This window comes from Protomyctophum bolini, assembly GCF_963924005.1.
Source record: "Protomyctophum bolini genome assembly, chromosome: 2".
NCBI classification, from domain to species: Eukaryota; Metazoa; Chordata; class Actinopteri; order Myctophiformes; family Myctophidae; genus Protomyctophum; species Protomyctophum bolini.
Window position 1 is genome coordinate 12,263,625 of NC_137863.1, and position 18,156 is coordinate 12,281,780.

An 18,156-nucleotide genomic window follows, 5' to 3' on the forward strand; every position below is an offset into this window, starting at 1 on the left:
TGGTACTTTTTTAATTAACACTGTCAAAATGCTACGGTGGAGCGACACACTGGTGGTAAAGATGAACCACGGCACAGAGTATACAGAGGCTGAACGCAGCAGGCTGTACCTCCTGTTTGTGTCGAGGGGTGGTCTCCTGGTCCAACTGAGACAGCTGGGGCAGAGTTGGGGCAGGAGAAGATGACAGGAATGAGGGATGGAGGGGATTTGGGGTGGGGGATGTTGTGGGGTCAGTATGGTATAGAGAGGAACACAGGCAGATGCAGAGACAGAGAGTCAGTCAAAGGGGGAAGACGGGCAGGCAGGACAAAGATTGACTGTCGAACGCAGGTTCTTCAGCATACGGCAGTGGAAGTCGAAGAGTAAACACTGCACCATCATCAGTCTGAAGTAGTGCAAAGTAAGTGGCCATAAGATGATGTTTGTGATAATGGTTGGGCAATATTGTGATATGAGACTATAGGGGCTGTATTTTGCGTGTCTTAAGTACCAGGTCTTATTACCTAACTTGAGTAAACTAAAGACCTGGAGGCGTGATCAATGCCATTTGGCTATTCTGAGTGGCCAAAGAGCATTGATCACGCCTCCAGGTCTTTATTTTACTCAAGTTAGGTAATAAGACCTGGTACTTAAGACACGCAAAATACAGCCCTATATCTGGGATTGTAATATCCTGTTAAGTTAACTTAGTCTTTTCCTAGTTTTAAGCATTGAAATACTGTCAATGATTTTAGGAAATAGCAATAATAATTATTATGATATATGATGTTTGGGTGGACGGCTGATCTGCTGTCAAGCAGCTTGGGCATTGTGTCTAGTGGCAAAAAAACCGAAACATAAATTTGGCTTTTTCAATCAATGGCTTTCTTCGCTGTCATCCACAAGATTCCTCAATGAGGCCGTTGCACTCTTACTGTATTATGATGCATGGATGCTCATTTTGAATTCGCTGCAAAAACAGCTATAACAATTACACAACATTGTAATCAACACACTGGAAGATGGAATGACATACTCTACAGACCAGACCGACACAAAGACTGAGCGAAAAGTCAATGGTTGGACTGACTGAGAGACAGCATACAACGAAGCAGACTGGTAAGACAGACAGATAGACAGTGGTACCCAGGCAGACATCAAATACCTCCTGTTTACTGTCAACTGGTGACCCAGCCTCCTCCTTGTAGGGGGCCAGCAAAGAGTTAAAGAAAGAACGCATGTTAATGACAGGCGAGCACAGTGGCCATGCATACACATGGCTCCACAGGCGGTTATCAGATAAACGCTTAAATAGTGTGGTTAGAGAGAATTAGCAGCAGATAGCAAATACAAGCATTTAAGTCTGGGAAAGCCAATGAGCGGGGAAGGTTAGTTAGCGATGCTAACCCACCAAAGGCACTGCAGATTTAAAGCCCTGAAAAATGTCAGAGGCTTACACTGCATCCCTTTTGCATCAATGCGCCTGCAGTTCCTCTGTGAATAGCTGGGTCCTGTCTTACAGCGGACAGAAACCATCCTATAGTGTGACTCCTTTCACTACAACATATGCCACATTTGGTAACTTTTACAAGATTCTACTTAAAGGGGGAGTGTCAAAGCCCGAGATTAACATTGCTGATAAGGTACATCACGTGGTCTGAATGAAAACAGTTTCAAACGACACGTGACTATATCTCAGGCTCTGACGTGACCTAGCATCTAGCCGAGCTGAGTGGCTAGCGCAGTAAAGGCTAGTGGTTTTGAGGTAACCTTTTGCGTCATACTAGGTGAAAATATCATTAAAAAATTATTTTATTGCTTTTATTTATTCCTTACAATGACATTGAGTTGACGTGTACGTTTTAGGGTAAACTGTTACATAATCGCAATTTCGCGTGACTAGTCCGTCTGAGCCCCCTCTCAGGCTCTCACCGCCGGGTTCGTGCAGGCTGCACAAGCACACACGGGGGACGCCTCTCTCTCTCTCTCTCTCTCTCTCTCTCTCTCTCTCTCTCTCACACACACACACACACACACACACACACACACACGCAGACACACACACACACACACACACACACAACATTGTTTGAACATGTGAAATGTTTGTTTATGCATAATGAATTCATGAGAATCGCGGGCCGCGGTAAGCCTTGAACTCTGGCCGGGACACAAGGCACTTCAGAACGGGGAGATTGCGAGAGGAGGTGGGGGTGGTTTTTTTTTTTTTTCTCCCTCCGTATATCTCTCTCTCTCTCTCTCTCTTTAGGGTCTCAGAGGGAGACAACTCACCGAGTCCGAAAACTGTATTAAATTAATAGTTTGTACTTTGTAGAACTGTAACAAGCACAAAAACTATTCAATACAGTATTAAAATGTCTGCTTTGTTCTGCAGCAAGGGGCGATATAATGCTGTGATTCATTCCACTTTACTGACCGTTTCATTGCCTATATTATGTCAGATTGTCCGTCATGAGTGACTACTCGTCGCCATAATATAAATATGAAATGGGAATATTTAGGTCAAATTGCTGATTGATTTTGAACATGCATTAACAATAGCCCCGAGAAGATAAGAACACAAGACAACATGCATTTATTTATTCCAATTACTGCTGCTCTGTCCAATTTATTCATTATAGTCGAGCCGATCGCTCTCTGCCCTGTCCTTGGAATTGACGTAGGCAAGACTGTCTACAGAATTCACGAGTGAAAAACATTGTATGGGTAATCCGTAATTGGGTATTATGAGTCACTGTAAGTAACCGTGTCGGCCCCAATTCATGATGATTACGGATCCCCATGTCCCATTCATGCAGGTATGCATATGTCCCATATGTGCCCTCTCCCTCCGCTCATTCTGTAGCAGAGGGAGAGGGCGCATTATGGGGCTAGCAGGCTAGTCTGCCGTACCAGAACAGCGGTTGTTTTTTAATGGTATAGTCACCCGCGGTCACAGTCTTAAAAATAAAAATATTTTCTCTAAAACTGCTTGGTACAGGGCTATAGCTGGGAAAGCCTCCACTTCATTCAGTAGAGCATTAGACGTAACGAGCTGTCACTCATTCATTCATGCAGCCCCATGTTGCAAACACAAGGAAGGAAGGAACCTTCACTGCCTGCCCTGCAGCAGGCCAGCTATAGTCTCTCTCTCTCTCTCTCTCTCTCTCTCTCTCTCTCTCTCACACACACACACCGCGTCTCGCCGTCTTGCAGTTGCAATGGATGACGGATAGAGCCGATGCTCTTCTTGGTAAATAATAAACACAACTCTTCGCGTTCACAACAGCTATACACACAGGCTAAAACATACCGATAGAATCAACTTGGTGTGTGTGTGTGTGAGAGAGAGAGAGAGAGACCGCCCCTATATCGGTGTGTGTGTGTGTGTGTGTGTGAGAGAGAGAGAGAGAGAGAGAGAGAGAGAGTGAGAGAGAGTGTGTGTGTGTGTGTGTGTGTGTGTGTGTGTGTGTGTGTGTGTGTGTGTGTGTGTGTGTGTGAGAGAGAGAGAGAGAGAGAGGTGGAGAGGCCGGCGCAGTTTTGCTAGAGTAGTCACAGCCTGGCAGTGGTAACGTTACGTGAAGCTCCAGGGCTCCGTGAGCCCTGTTCAGCACTTAGCCGGCTGAGGGCGTGTCAGCGGGGGGGAGACAGATAGACAAGATGGGTACGATGGAGCCCGTCGCGCGGAATTGCGATTATGCAACAGTTTTCCCTAAAACTTGGACGTCAACTCGGTGTCATTCTGGCGAGTTTTTTGTAGCAAAAAAGTAATTTTTCCACCAAACTTTTACCCAGCTATGAGGCTGAAGGTGGCCTCAAAACCACTAGCATGAGTTGATAGCCACCAGGAACGCTAACTCGCAGAGCCCAGAGCCGCTCTGACATTTAGACCAGATACAAGATCAATTTCATTGGTCAAATTGAGCTGGCCCGACTTTACGTCACAATCTAGATGCTAGCGCTAATAGCCTTAATAGCTTCCCGAGGGGCGTGACATCCCCGCTTTAAACTAGAGGTGGTTGCTGCACAGTGGCATAAAGAACTATAGCCTGCACACCATATAGGTACAAAATACTTTCTTTATTGAAATTTCTGACAACGTTTCTTCGTACAAAACTTTGTCAAAAATGTCAATAAAGAAAGTATTTTGTACAGGTGTGCAGGCTCCATCCATACTATCCATCCATACTTTAGCCCAGCACCCAGCCTGTCGATGTGCGTATTCTATGTCCGCTCTATAAAGAACTAGCCTGGCATCACCAGACTAATACACAAATGTGATTAAATTTGCACTGCCAGATTTGTCAATTTTCACGCTAATAAAGAACAGCAATGATGGCCAACTGAGCAGCCATAAGCAGAACGCACAATTGGTCACCCATAAAATCATCAGCGTTACAGTAATTGTCTCCACCAGGCCGAATGCATGCAGAGTATGTTTTTCAATCCTGTCCGTCCGTCCGTGGGTGTGTCTGTGTACAGCTAGTTTCCGGCACCGTTAGCCCGCTCCTACACATTTTGTCCAAACATCACAAACGTTCCTGACCTGAAAAAATGGCCCTGGGTTCATTTTTAAATTATCATTGAGGATTTAGCAGTGTACAGTTTAGACTTCAGATGCATCACGGACTCTAGCGTACCTTGATTTCCTTCTTTTTGCTGGGGGTTGCGTCTCCTTCCTCCTCCTCCTCCTCCTCATCCTCCTCCTCATGCATATTATCTTGCTCCATCTCCGGGAGCAGCTCTTGGTCCTGCTCGTCTTCGTCCTGGTCCAGACTGGGCTCCAGCTCAGTCTCCTGCTCGTCTCCCGAAGGGAGGCGGAGGCGGGGCAGCTCGCTTACGCTGCGGTGGGACAGGCTGTCGTGGTTTTCACACATGGCGGAGACCGGCCGTGAGAACTCTGACGGTTAACACAAGGGATCGTTCGAGTCAGGATTACACGCTATGTGGCTATAGCTTAGTGGGTAAAGAGGCTGCCTGGGAATCGAAAGGTAGCCGGTTGACCCCAAGCTTGACCAGTATACTTGTTGAAGTGTCCCTAACAACAATAAACCCTAACAGACTCCACCCCACACCCTGCCCGGTGTGCTCATCATAGCCATGTGAGCAGTCATCAGCTGAGTGAAGCTGTAAAAGTTTCCCCTACCCCGGGGACCTGAAAATACACCGCAATACTCCCCGACTCTGAGAGTGTACAAATGGAACCAGGGTCCATTCATACAGTATGTACAATCTCAGAGTTAAAATGGATACATTAACGCCAATGTTCGGTTCACACGCAAAAGTCATTTTCAACGTAAACCTGTGACCTGAAAAGAAAAGTTCAGCTGGCTTCAACTTTGTTCAGCACACCAATGACGCAGTGAAGTGTCAATCAATCAGATGTTTTTGTTTCATCGTTCATCCACTCTTCTTCTCTTTCCCCAAAATTCCTGCTCCCTTCCATGAAATAAAGAAAAACTCATTCTTGCTGTTAACCAGTTCTCTGTGCTATTTAACCCTACCCTTTTCATTCATGCAATGTGGCTGAGTAATACTTCCACTTCGACACTTCGATGTAGCTGGCCATGCTTGGTTGTTTTGTATAGTCTTTGTCACTCCTAGTGTGAACTACTAGTTACAAGCTCACAGCGATTAAAATAAATACATTAAATTTAATTTAATTAATTAATTAATTGAAAGCGGTGAAAATATATTTTAGGATATACAATTTGCCTCTGTTTTGGGAAATGAGAGTGCAGAAAGTAATGATAGTAGCCTAAATCACAGCACTTACCTCCATCCAAGCTCCGGGACAGCAGGTACCTCTTGCTGGTAGAGCGAGCAAAGTGTGGAGCGGGCCGGTCTATGAGTGCGCTGGCCTGCCTCGTCTGTGCTTGGGTTCTCCCGCTGTAGCGGAACTTGGAACCCATTACCAAGAAACCCTTAGGAGGGGGTTCTGGGGACACCAGCCTACATGCAAACATGAGAGACACACTCTGGCTCAGTGTAATCAACAAGGATTGATGCCACAACACAAAAGCTAACTGAATATGTAGTACCCAGTACTACCCACAGCATGTGGGCAGCCAAAGTGACAGATCATGTGTTCCTACTACTGTATCCCTGCAGCGGAGTGAAACTTATTCTAAAAAATAATTTGCACAAAAAAGTATTCTGTAATATCTATCTATCTTTTACTTCTAACTATAAATTGTAGATCTAAGATCTCTGCATGCATGTCAATGTGTGCACACTAGCCTATCTGTCCTTCACGCATCCCTACTACTAATTGACAGCCACTATGGAGTTCGGAGGAATTCCACATATATATGGTTGGATCAGCACTTGAGATCTCCATAAATGAGCATAAAAGAGACAAAGACAGACAGATGGGTACAACAGGTACTCTAACAATGGGTCCCAACGGGCATCATGCATGTACTAATGATAACAAAAGGCATGTTACTGCAAAGCTCTTTCTGCAACTGAGATAATAGATAAAAAAGAAAATCGCAATGCATTCTAGAAACAGCAGTTAATCAATGCACAGAAAGGCTAAGGAGAGGCGTACTGAATAGGTCCCATGATGTGTTTTTTTAGTCTTTGTCAGTAGTAACCTTCAGTTTATCTTGTGAGGTGTAGCAGAAGGGAAAATTGGTTGGTTAACCCATTCTGACCGGGCACCCATTTTGGTGTTGGCATCATGTTATGCTTTAGCTATTGAAAAATAGCAGATCTACAAGCTCATATCGCGCCACCGAGTGGCGCGATACGAGCTTGTAGGTCTGCTATTTTTGAAAAATTCGAAGAACGACTGACATTTTTAGAATCTGATCTCAGGTCAGAATGGGTTAATCAGACCAGTGTGTGTCCCGTGGAAACCTCGTATGAATCTGATCTCAGGTCAGAATGGGTTAAAGAGAGAGATAAACAGCTGAGTCTCTGACAGAGTGAAAGCAACAAACAGCCTCGAGGCACATCACGTGTAATCACTGAAGCAGATGAAATATGATTACTAACGGAGATTGTCCTGTTTTACAGATAAGATGAGGACGGCGCAGGGTAGTCTCATGTATGTAATCAAGCCCGTTTATTAGTCGCTTTGAACACCGTGAACCGTTCAGCCCAAAGCCTGCAGCATTCATTGCACAGATCAAGTAACGCATAGCAAAGGATAGCAATTTTAGTGCTATGACGTTTACAAGCCGCCCCCTGAACCAGAGAATAGATTGGTTCTGAACCAGAGAATAGAGTGGTTCTGAACCAGAGAATAGATTGGTTCTGAACCAGAGAATAGAGTGGTTCTGAACCAGAGAATAGAGTGGTTCTGAACCAGAGAATAGAGTGGTTCTGAACCAGAGAATAGATTGGTTCTGAACCAGAGAACAGAGTGGTTCTGAACCAGAGAATAGATTGGTTCTGAACCAGAGAATAGAGTGGTTCTGAACCAGAGAATAGATTGGTTCTGAACCAGAGAATAGAGTGGTTCTGAACCAGAGAATAGAGTGGTTCTGAACCAGAGAATAGATTGGTTCTGAACCAGAGAACAGAGTGGTTCTGAACCAGAGAATAGATTGGTTCTGAACCAGAGAATAGAGTGGTTCTGAACCAGAGAATAGATTGGTTCTGAACCAGAGAATAGAGTGGTTCTTACCGGAAGAAGGTGTGATGTTCGATGCAGACTTTCCACAGTCGCTTGGCAGCTCTGTGGTTGGGAAGCTTGAACCCAATGGTGCTTTCAAACTGTTCATACTGGGGAAGAGAGGAGAATTGGTAAACACAGACATACAAAATCCCAGTGTTAACTCAGAGAGTTAATAACACACCCAGTGTGAAATAAACGGTGCCTACTGAGTGTGTGCTGGTATCCAGACGGTACTACTCTGCTTGATGTGTGTGTGCTGGTATCCAGACGGTAGTACTCTGCTTGATGTGTGTGTGCTGGTATCCAGACGGTACTACTCTGCTTGATGTGTGTGTGCTGGTATCCAGACGGTACTACTCTGCTTGATGTGTGTGTGTGCTGGTATCCAGACGGTACTACTCTGCTTGATGTGTGTGTGCTGGTATCCAGACGGTACTACTCTGCTTGATGTGTGTGTGCTGGTATCCAGACGGTACTACTCTGCTTGATGTGTGTGTGCTGGTATCCAGACGGTACTACTCTGCTTGATGTGTGTGTGCTGGTATCCAGACGGTACTACTCTGCTTGATGTGTGTGTGCTGGTATCCAGACGGTACTACTCTGCTTGATGTGTGTGTGCTGGTATCCAGACGGTACTACTCTGCTTGATGTGTGTGTGCTGGTATCCAGACGGTACTACTCTGCTTGATGTGACATGTATATGTATACTGTACAAACACACAAAGTCACTTATAGAAGCAGCTTGCACCCCTTAAAAATTGACCCTTGCTCTGTAAGGCAGTGTGTCCCCCAATGTGTTTTTCCCAGGTGAAAACACAGCTGGAAGCTCTTCTAAAATGCTCCTCCAAAACCTCCGATGTTAAAAAACGCAGAATAGATGCACAGTGCCTGGTGACGCTGCTGCCATTTCTATCATTATCATAGCATAACATTCAGTAAAAAAAAAAAAGCACATGGATTACATGGATTTTGCTTCTAAATGATCCCCACACAGCCAACTGGACATACTAGAGCAGATCAAGACATGGAGGATGATGTCCAATTTCTCAGACACTGGGGGAAAAAACAGGAGGAAGGCATTTCATGGCTCTATATTTATACTCTTTATCCACCCCTATTCTGGCTAAGGCTGCAGCTGCAGCAGCTCTTTTAAAGGGTCTCTTTATTTGGCTCCATCTCAGACTCAGTGTGAGGCTCTGTCACTGTGACAGGGCCTGGCCCAGACAGCCTGTCACACTGAGGCTCAGCATGCAGCGCCAGCACCACACTGTAGAGACCACTGTTTCCCAAACTGTGGGACTCGGGACCCGTTTGTTGGTAGCGGACACATTTTATATATTTTCTGTTTCCTACATTTAGTTTTTAACTATTGTTTCCAAAAAAATCTCTCTTTTGGAGCACGTGCTAAAACGTTTGGGAACCACTGCTATAGAAAGGAGAATTTACAGTTCAGCTCTAGTCATACCTAACACCACACGAAAATTCTAAAAGCTATTTATTTTTTTGCTGCAGTTCTCAGAATGTTTTGATGCTGCCATACTGTAATTATCCTGGACCCTGACCATTTCAACGTACCTCTCCGCTGCCATACTGTAATTATCCTGGACCCTGACCATTTCAACGTACCTCTCCGCTGCCATACCGTAATTATCCTGGACCCTGACCATTTCAACGTACCTCTCCCCTGCCATACTGTAATTATCCTGGACCCTGACCATTTCAACGTACCTCTCCGGGACGGATCTTGATGTAGAAGTTGCTCCTCTTGTAGGATATTTTCAGGATCTTTGGCCATGCAAAGCGATTGATCCTCAGCCGATCGCGGTAAATGAGCAGGCCGTTGGCACAGACGCCCAGCATTATATCAATCCCTTCGGAGTCCTGCAGGGTCCCATAGGACAACAAAAGAGAATTAACCACAATGGTCCATTTGGGTCTATCAATTAACAGGAATTTGCTGGGCAGTTTGACAAGATGATGATGCAACAACGGTCCTTGTTGAAAACACACATTTACGCGCGCGCGCACGCACGCACGCACACGCACACGCACACACACACACACACACACACACACACACACACACACACACACACACACACACACACACACACACACACACACACACACACACACACACACACACAGGGCAGGGGTAGGCAGTATAGGGCATATTAGTGGGCGTAGTTTTCTGGCACCACTGAAATTCACAAAGATATTTATATCAATTATTTTAAGCCTAGATTCAAGCCATCCAGGATCCTGGTGAATCATGCCTCTATTTTTGTGAATCTACTGTATATGGGATAAATTAATGGCAGATCTTTCAGTGAGGCAAGAAAACCACTGCTCTGCTACTAATATACTGCATATTAGTTCTGTTTCTGAGTAATCTGGGGTTGACACTCCCATCTATTGGACACAAGAAAGTCAACAACAGCCCACCTTGGCGTGATGGAGGTCCACTCCATACATGGAAAGTTTCTTCGCATTCTCCAGGAAGTTAATTTCAGCCTCAGCTGGAGTCATACCCCTGTGACAGAGGGACAATTATAATGTTTAACCTCCAAACAAAAGGCCCTCTTGAATCCCAAATAATGAAACTTGGTTAGTTTCATAGGAGCGGTATCATCTTATTAAATATGCCTGATGTATTCCAGTCTCAGATCTTCCCTTACATCTCTCTTGTGTAACAGCTTGGGCATGGTGCCAATGGACCGATGCCAAATCAGAGCACGTGGAGACCCTTTAAGTGATGAAGTGTTGCATTGGCAGAGTTTCAACCATGTGCCACGACAATGACAGATGCTACGGTGAAATGAAGGCAACTATTAGCAAGCAATTTACATGCTGAGCTGATTTGATGCCATTATGAGCAATTGCTCAGTGTGGCCGATGCCTGCATATGAGACACGCAAGGTACAACAAACGAGGAGGACGACATCTGTCAGGGATAAACCACAGCTTGACATGGTGCACGGCACGCGCGTGTGCATACTTGTAGTTCCGATGGAGCTCCATCACTCTCTCCTCCAGCTCGCGGGTCTGGTTGGGAGCGAAGCGGAAGTCACTGACGTAGTCGGAGCCATGGTCATCGAGGTCGTAGTCGCCCAACTCGGCCTGTACGGCGTAGGAGCCCAGGAGGGCGTGGGTGACGAAGGAGCACGGCAGACGACCCGACAGCATGTCATCCCTCAGCTGCAGACACAGGTAGTACCTTTCAGAGGAGAGAGAGGGGGGAGGGGGGGGTTGTAAGAGCTCAGCCTAGGCAAGTTCCGACAAGAATCCAGAGTAGCTAATCCACGGCAGCTTGAACAATGTACAATAATCCTCTAAAAATAAAGAGATTTGGACTTCTTTGATGGGGGGGGGGGGATATATATTGTGTAATTAGTGTGTACAGTATGTACTGTACGTAGAATGTACTTTTTTTTCTCGCAAAACCAAAAAGCAACGTCAGTTGCATACAATGCAAGCGATGTATTATGCATTATTTTATTTGGATGGATTATGAAGGCCATGTATTCAGAGTGTCATTGTCAATCTTGCATGCGTGCGTGCAGATTGTACGGGGATTGTGCACATTCCCCTGCCTACCTAGTGATATCCTCAGTGAGCTGTGAGGGGTCCGGGGGGTAGAACTTCACAGCAAAAGCAAAGTTCCACGGTGAGTCTGGGGGCAGATTGCAATGACAGGTGTTAAGTTTACTGCCATATGCTAGACAGACATCATGTGCAATGACACTTTCACGACTGCAATGATAAACGGTAACCAAGACTAGTTGCTTATGTTATGCTACTTTAATTACAATTTGCATTATTCATTAAACCAATGCAATATATGGATGAATATATAAAGGTGCTCAGAAACTCACTGCGCATCTGCTTCTTGATTTCCTTTGAGGGGTCCAACCAATTCTGAAAAACAGGAGGGAGAGTTCAGTTGAACAGGTGGGAAATATGGCTGTCACACACACCCTGTTGCTGCCACATTGGCTCTAAATGCACGCAGTGTTCCTAATGAAAGCCTCTCCATATGCTTGAATAAAGGGCTGTGTGGCCTCACCCACTGAGCTGTTTCTGTTTCTGTGAGTCAAGCTTTCATCTGGGACTCCATTGTGTGGCTAAATTACTACCGGCCACTTAGCTTTACATCTGTGCAGTGACTTAATCCTCCACAAGGGGCACTGGCTCTGATTTCCCATGCTTCTGAGAAATTATATTATGCCAGCCTCTTTAGCAATGCTTGGGCGCAGTGGCACGCACGCACGCACGCACGCACGCACACACACACACACACACACACGCGCGCGCGCACACACATGCACACACGTGCGCACACATGTATAGACACAAACTTGTACAAAGACTGTGTGGAGAGTACCCTTAGGGCGGTTAACAGTAAGACAATTATTTTACATACAAAAGCACATCCACTGCATAGCAAATACAGCAGTGCCTACAGCAAATTCTTAGTATAGCTAAAATACATTCTAGCATCCAGTATCATTCAGTGTGGAATCAGGGCCATGAACGATTGAAACTGTGCTGCAGTCTGCAGTGCTCTGGCTATGTTAGGCAAACTGGCAGTGTATCTCACTCTGCAAACTTAACCCGTTCTGACCTGAGATCAGATTCTAAAAATGTCTTCTATATCCTGACAGTTTTCTGAAAAAGCTATGTTTCTATGTCAGTCGTTCTTCGATTTTTCAAAAATAGCAGACCTACAAGCTCGTAGTGCGCCACTCGGTGGCGTGCTATGAGCTTGTAGATCTGTTATTTTTCAATAGCTAAACACCAAAAGGGGTTCCCGTCAGAATGGATTAAGAAACATCTTCCTAGACATGCGGGCCGGATGTACGCGCACACGCTCACACGCACACAAGTACTCACATTAATACCCAACTAACTTCTTCAGAGCCTAATCAGGCTGATAATAATTTTTAATGAGCTGCAAGCATGTATTGTCATTGTAAATCTGTCTCAAATGGGGCGGGGGGTTCAATTTGCAAAGTGTTCTGCTTTGTCTCTGTTGCAAAGAGTTGATCACTTTTCAGAGCTAAGGTGTGTAAGCGGACGCAAATCAATAACATAAAGGAAATCTGGGTTGAATATTGAGAAGTACTATCCATAAACAGGAATCAGCGGTCATCGTCATGTTGGCTTGTTGTGGATATTTTTGTCAATATTCAATTTTTGCCACAGACATACGAAATGAGTGGACAATAATATTACCAGAAACACATACATAGATGGCCCTGAATGACCACAATAGGTCTGTAACTCTGAGAGTGTTCAAATGGAACCAAATGGACCCGTAGGAACACTCTCAGAGTTAAGGGGTCTCTTCAAATGAAACATTTGAGAACCACTAGTACTAGTTGGACTCCATAGTGTCATAATAAATCAGTGTCATACATATTCTGAAGAAACCCTGGAGACTTAAACATTCAGTAAGTGGGTGTCAAAATAAGAACATATTATAATCTTGTGTAAAACAGAAAATCTAAAATTTGCCACAGGCAAGACCAAGTCTTTGCCATGGACAAATCTCTTTGCCACGGACAAATTTGTCCGTGTACAGACATGTTGGTGACCCCTGACAGGAATCAATTTTCCCAGGCTTGTTTGGTCTGAAATGGCCAGGCATCTCAGATGGTAGTGTAGGCTCAGGCTGTCCTATATGATCAAATCTATTTTTGTTGTTGAACGTAGGGCTACAGGACTATACAGTAAAAGCTGGAGAGTTCATTTTACTCTTGAGAGTATAACAAGGAATGAAAAGAAGACTCCAGCCTGTCTCTCTCTGAGAGGACGAGCTACGGACAGCAGCATGTGTATGTTTCTATACTCTCCTTTACTACAAGACCGGGCCAGATCCGAAAGCTCAACGCATCGAGTCACAACACGTCAGCAGAGGAAACAGTAACATACCCACTGAGGGTGGTGACAGAGAGACACAACAGATGTGGTGAAGGACTTGTTGTTGTCTGTCCCTCTCTGACTCTCATCTATAGGAAAGCCAGAGGAATCCTTCACAGTAATGTGTAGCAATCACATACCTGCCTTTAGGCACCATTCCATCAGTCAAAACCCCTAGAAACTAGATTTACAAAAAAAGCTCTAAATGCATGTTGACATTTGGGACAATTCACGTCTCAGGGCCAAATCTTAACCAGTGTCATAATAGCCAATAATTGCACCATTCTTGCTCACTTAAAAAAACAACAAAGGGGGGGCCGGCTTTGTGTTTGGAATGTCCAACTGTTGAGTTGGTGACGCAAGTTTGATTCATGCTTTTTTTCTTTCAAATGTAATTCTTGTTGACAATACACTCCGACTGAGTCAACATGCCAAAATGACAATTTCTGATCCCTTGAAGTGTGACTGATGACAGACACGGCGGCCCACTGAGGCCACAAGATAAAGGAATTTGTATTTCTCTCTGGAGGCAACATGTGGATTTCTATTTTCCTTTGTGATTGGGACTGCAACATGTTCTTCCCCCACTGACCTTCTGGGTATCTGTGTCAGAGAAGGTCATGCCATAGTAGTCCTTCTCCAGCAAGTTGAGGTGTTCACACACCATGCCGATCAGGGTCTGTCCTTTGGAATGTTTCTGCAAAGACAAACATATGAGAAAGGAAATATATCATTCAACAGATCTTCTAGTAGAAAAGAAAATACCATCAAAGCACAGTAGTATAATCCCTCAGTGTGTTTCTGAAGCACTTCAATCAATTTCTGATATAGCCCTACATAATAGAAATAAAAGATTTTGAGACAATATTGCCTGCCCTTGAGAAGTGCTGCCCTTGAGTACAGTGTTACAGTCAGAATGCATCAAACCCTTGACAGAGCTGTTGATTGTGATTTTCACGCTATTAATGCTGAGTTCGATGTGAGTTTCACGGTGCATTTCCATTTCAGAACATAAGGACAGACACATTCTGACCTAGGTCAAACCACGGCCAAATGTGGAGTACAACGTTGTTATTATTAAACTACTTTTGACAGAATAAAGGCGCCAAGCAGATGGGAAGATTTTACTCTGAAAAGCCCCGCCTTCTATTTCCCCCCAAAACCGGGAGGTATAACGTTATGCATACTGGATATACTGTACACAGTCGCACACTCACACTCACACTCACACTCACACACACACACACACACACACACACACACACACACACACACACACACACACACACACACACACACACACACACACACACACACACACACACACACACACACACACACACACACACACACACACACACACACTGCGTGTAGTACTGTATGTGTGCTTCTCTCTGGATGGTGCTGCTTCCTTTCACAGAAGCTAGTTTCCGAGATGACAGGAAGACGGAGCAAGTGGTTGCCAGGGAAACAGATGCTATATGATCCCTCCTCATCTGTCTTGTTCCTTAATATCTCAAGGCCGGTACTTGAAAGATTACCTCTCCTTTGCCTCATCATTGTTGAAGGGATGTTGGGGCAACACTTGAAAAGCACTTATAGAAGCTGCCTCATCGCTGTCACTCCTTAGGGGTTAGGCCCCCATGGCAAGGCTGTCCAGGTGGAAGCAGTGCTGTTGTATTTGGGAATCAGAATAAGCCATCATATGGCTGAGGCTTTTCTCAGTATACCAGCCTGCTTCAAACCAATTACACATTCACCCCCAGTGTGAATGTCTCCACAACACACTCTAGCTTGCTGAAATAAACATTGGATAACACAGGGCCGAGCCTTGGCAACAGACAAAAACAACCAATCATTGCCAAAAGCCACGTTCACCCCTGCATGGTGATGTACGAACACAGCCTGCTGAACATGTGGGGTGGGTGGCTGGGTGGATGACAGGAGGAGGGTATTGTGTGCTCTTCCATGCCCTACGCCCCGTGGAGGAGGGTGGAGGCTCAGCCTTGCATCCTCGCCAACAGAGTTGCCTTTCCACTGTCACTGTTATTATCAGCTCCTGGGGAGGACGGGCCTGACATTTCACCCTAGCAATTAAAAACAGGAAGTAAGGGCCATTCACACTGAGCACTATAACTATAATATAGTAGAACTAAAAATAGTTCTAAGTCAAGTGGATGGCAAAAAAATACAGTGGTGAACGATATAGTTATAGTTATCGTTGCTCAGTTATAGTGCTTAGTGTGAATGACCCTGTAAGCCATACACGGGCAAATGACGACCCGGGGGCCACATGGGGCCCCCACCTTCACTTAATGAGGCCCGCAGGTTTATATCCGAACATTGATATATTATTGATTTCAGCTGTTACAATTCCAAACATGCAAACATGACGTGCTTTAATTACTTCAGTATACATATGTACTGTAGCTTAGTGACTATACAAATGTTATTGTCTTTTAATATGTCAAATGTTTGTATTTAGTTCATAAAGTTAACATAACTACATGCATTTGAAAAAAAAGGTTACTTTTCAGGATTCCAATTTACAAAATATAAGAAAATCTGAATTTCAATTCAAATATAGCAAAATCAAAGTCAAAGTTGCCCACCCTGCTGTAAGCCCTACCGCTGTGTGCGTGTATACAACTTTACCTTTCGGCTGTTCCCTTCAGGGGTCGCCACTGTGAATCATCTGCCCCTATCACCCTCTCCTCTGCCTCCTCTTCTCTCGCACCAACTAACTTCATGTCCTCTTTCACTACATCCATAAATCTCCTCTTTGGTCTTCTAGAGTCTAGACCTCCTTCCTGCCTGGCAGTTCCAACCTCAGCATACTTCTACCAATATACTCACTATCCCTCCTCTGTACAAATCATCTCCAAAACATCTAACATGGGCTGTCCCTCTGATGTTCACATTCCTGATCCTATACGTCCTTGTTACTCCCAGAGAGAACCTCAAGATTTTAAGTCTCTGCATCCTGTCTTTTCCTCAGTGCGGCTGTCTCTAAAGTCTAAACCCATACAACATAGCTGCATGCATGCAACATAGAACATACATAATGAATAGGATAACTGTAAGGACTCTGTAGGGACTCACTCTGTATAAGGAGTCACTGTGAGGACGCTGTAAAAATGAATGGGGGGTTGGTAAATGCTTTCCGAACCATAATGCAAGCTATTGCTGCGGTGTGGAAAAAGCCCTGAGGTGTTGCAGTATGTTTTTTGCAGTGTGGAGAGAGAGGTTGGTGTAAGGGCAGCATCCAATGGTATTCTTACCGCATACACAACCACGTAGTCATGCATGCACACACCCACACACACAGAGACACACACACACTCGCACAATCTTTCATGAACACCAGAGCTTGTGTGTAAATATCCCAAGGGCCGCGCGCGCACACGCACACACACACACACACACACACACACACACACACACACACACACACACACACACACACACACACACACACACACACACACTTCCATGAACACCAGCGCTTGTGTGTGAATATCCCAAGGGCCCTAACAATAACACAACTATTCTATTTTCTCCTTGGCTGCACCTGGGTTGCAATATTTAATGACAATAGGTTTCCTAACACCCTGCCGACGGAGCTGAGCTGAGGGCTTTTATTGGACAAGCACATGCAGTTAGTTGAAGGGGTGTTGGTATCACGTGGCATAGCCTTGTTGCCACTGATTAGGGATGACAAACGTAACTCGCAATCGCCTAGTACAGTGGTGGCCTAGTACAGTGGTGGACTAGTACAGTGGTGGACTAGTACAGTGGTGGCCTAGTACACTGGTGGCCTAGTACAGCTCCTGGACTAGTACAGTGGTGGCCTAGTACACTGGTGGCCTAGTACAGCTCCTGGACTAGTACAGTGGTGGCCTAGTACACTGGTGGCCTAGTACAGCTCCTGGACTAGTACAGTGGTGGCCTAGTACAGTGGTGGCCTAGTACAGTGGTGCGAGACTGTGACAGCAACACAATGTGCTGCTGATTAGTGTGTAGAGCAAGGGTCTTAAAGGACCACTTCACCACTTTTCAACCCATCTTCATATAATAAGTTCCTCACTAATAATGATGATAGAATGGCACAATTATTTTCTACTCAGTCTGTGTCTCATAGGAGGGCTGTGGGCAGTTCAGAAACCCGTCCACCAGTGACTTCATCGATGGGGTATCCAAGCTAATAGAAACTGCAGGCTTGGTTTCTGAACTGCCCACAGCCCTCCTATGAGACACAGACTGAGTAGGAACAGCAATGTCCATGTTCACCTATGTGACGTTAATGAGCACCATGAGTATGAGTACCAGTAGGGGCGCTGTTGTGCCAGAAACAGAGAGAGAGAGACAGTGCTGCACTGTTGTCTGCTAATGAGAGAGAGAGAGAGAGGGGGTGGGGGAGAGAGAGGGGAGTTGCACCACTCATCATGATTATTAGTGAGGACCTATTATAAGAAAAAAAAAGTTCCTATCACACAAAAAAGTGCCCGGGTGAATAGATTTCCTGTGTGAGGAGGGAGATGACTGAAACCATAGCAGGTGCTGCTTGTTGTCTCTGGCTGCCAGCTTCACAACTGCACAGAGCCATTCTGTGAACCATCAAAAGCTGC

At 45.1% G+C, this 18,156-nt stretch overlaps 1 protein-coding gene across 5 annotated transcripts in view; it reads right to left on the bottom strand.

The window, feature by feature from the left end:
- LOC308335986 (band 4.1-like protein 1) overlaps window positions 1–18,156 on the bottom strand; it is a 106,438-nt gene that overhangs the window by 19,210 nt on the left and 69,072 nt on the right. For 4 of the 5 annotated variants that reach the window (XM_080793227.1, XM_080793228.1, XM_080793225.1 and 1 more), the window contains exons 4-13: window positions 14,121–14,225; window positions 11,482–11,524; window positions 11,204–11,279; window positions 10,605–10,823; window positions 10,052–10,139; window positions 9,335–9,487; window positions 7,616–7,713; window positions 5,756–5,931; window positions 4,620–4,879; window positions 110–154 (exon numbers count right to left, since the gene is read on the bottom strand). In XM_080793227.1, the coding sequence (XP_080649353.1) occupies window positions 110–154; window positions 4,620–4,879; window positions 5,756–5,931; window positions 7,616–7,713; window positions 9,335–9,487; window positions 10,052–10,139; window positions 10,605–10,823; window positions 11,204–11,279; window positions 11,482–11,524; window positions 14,121–14,225 (1,263 nt within the window). The remainder of the gene's footprint in view (window positions 1–109; window positions 155–4,619; window positions 4,880–5,755; window positions 5,932–7,615; window positions 7,714–9,334; window positions 9,488–10,051; window positions 10,140–10,604; window positions 10,824–11,203; window positions 11,280–11,481; window positions 11,525–14,120; window positions 14,226–18,156) is intronic. The other variant, XM_080793226.1, reaches the window with a different exon arrangement.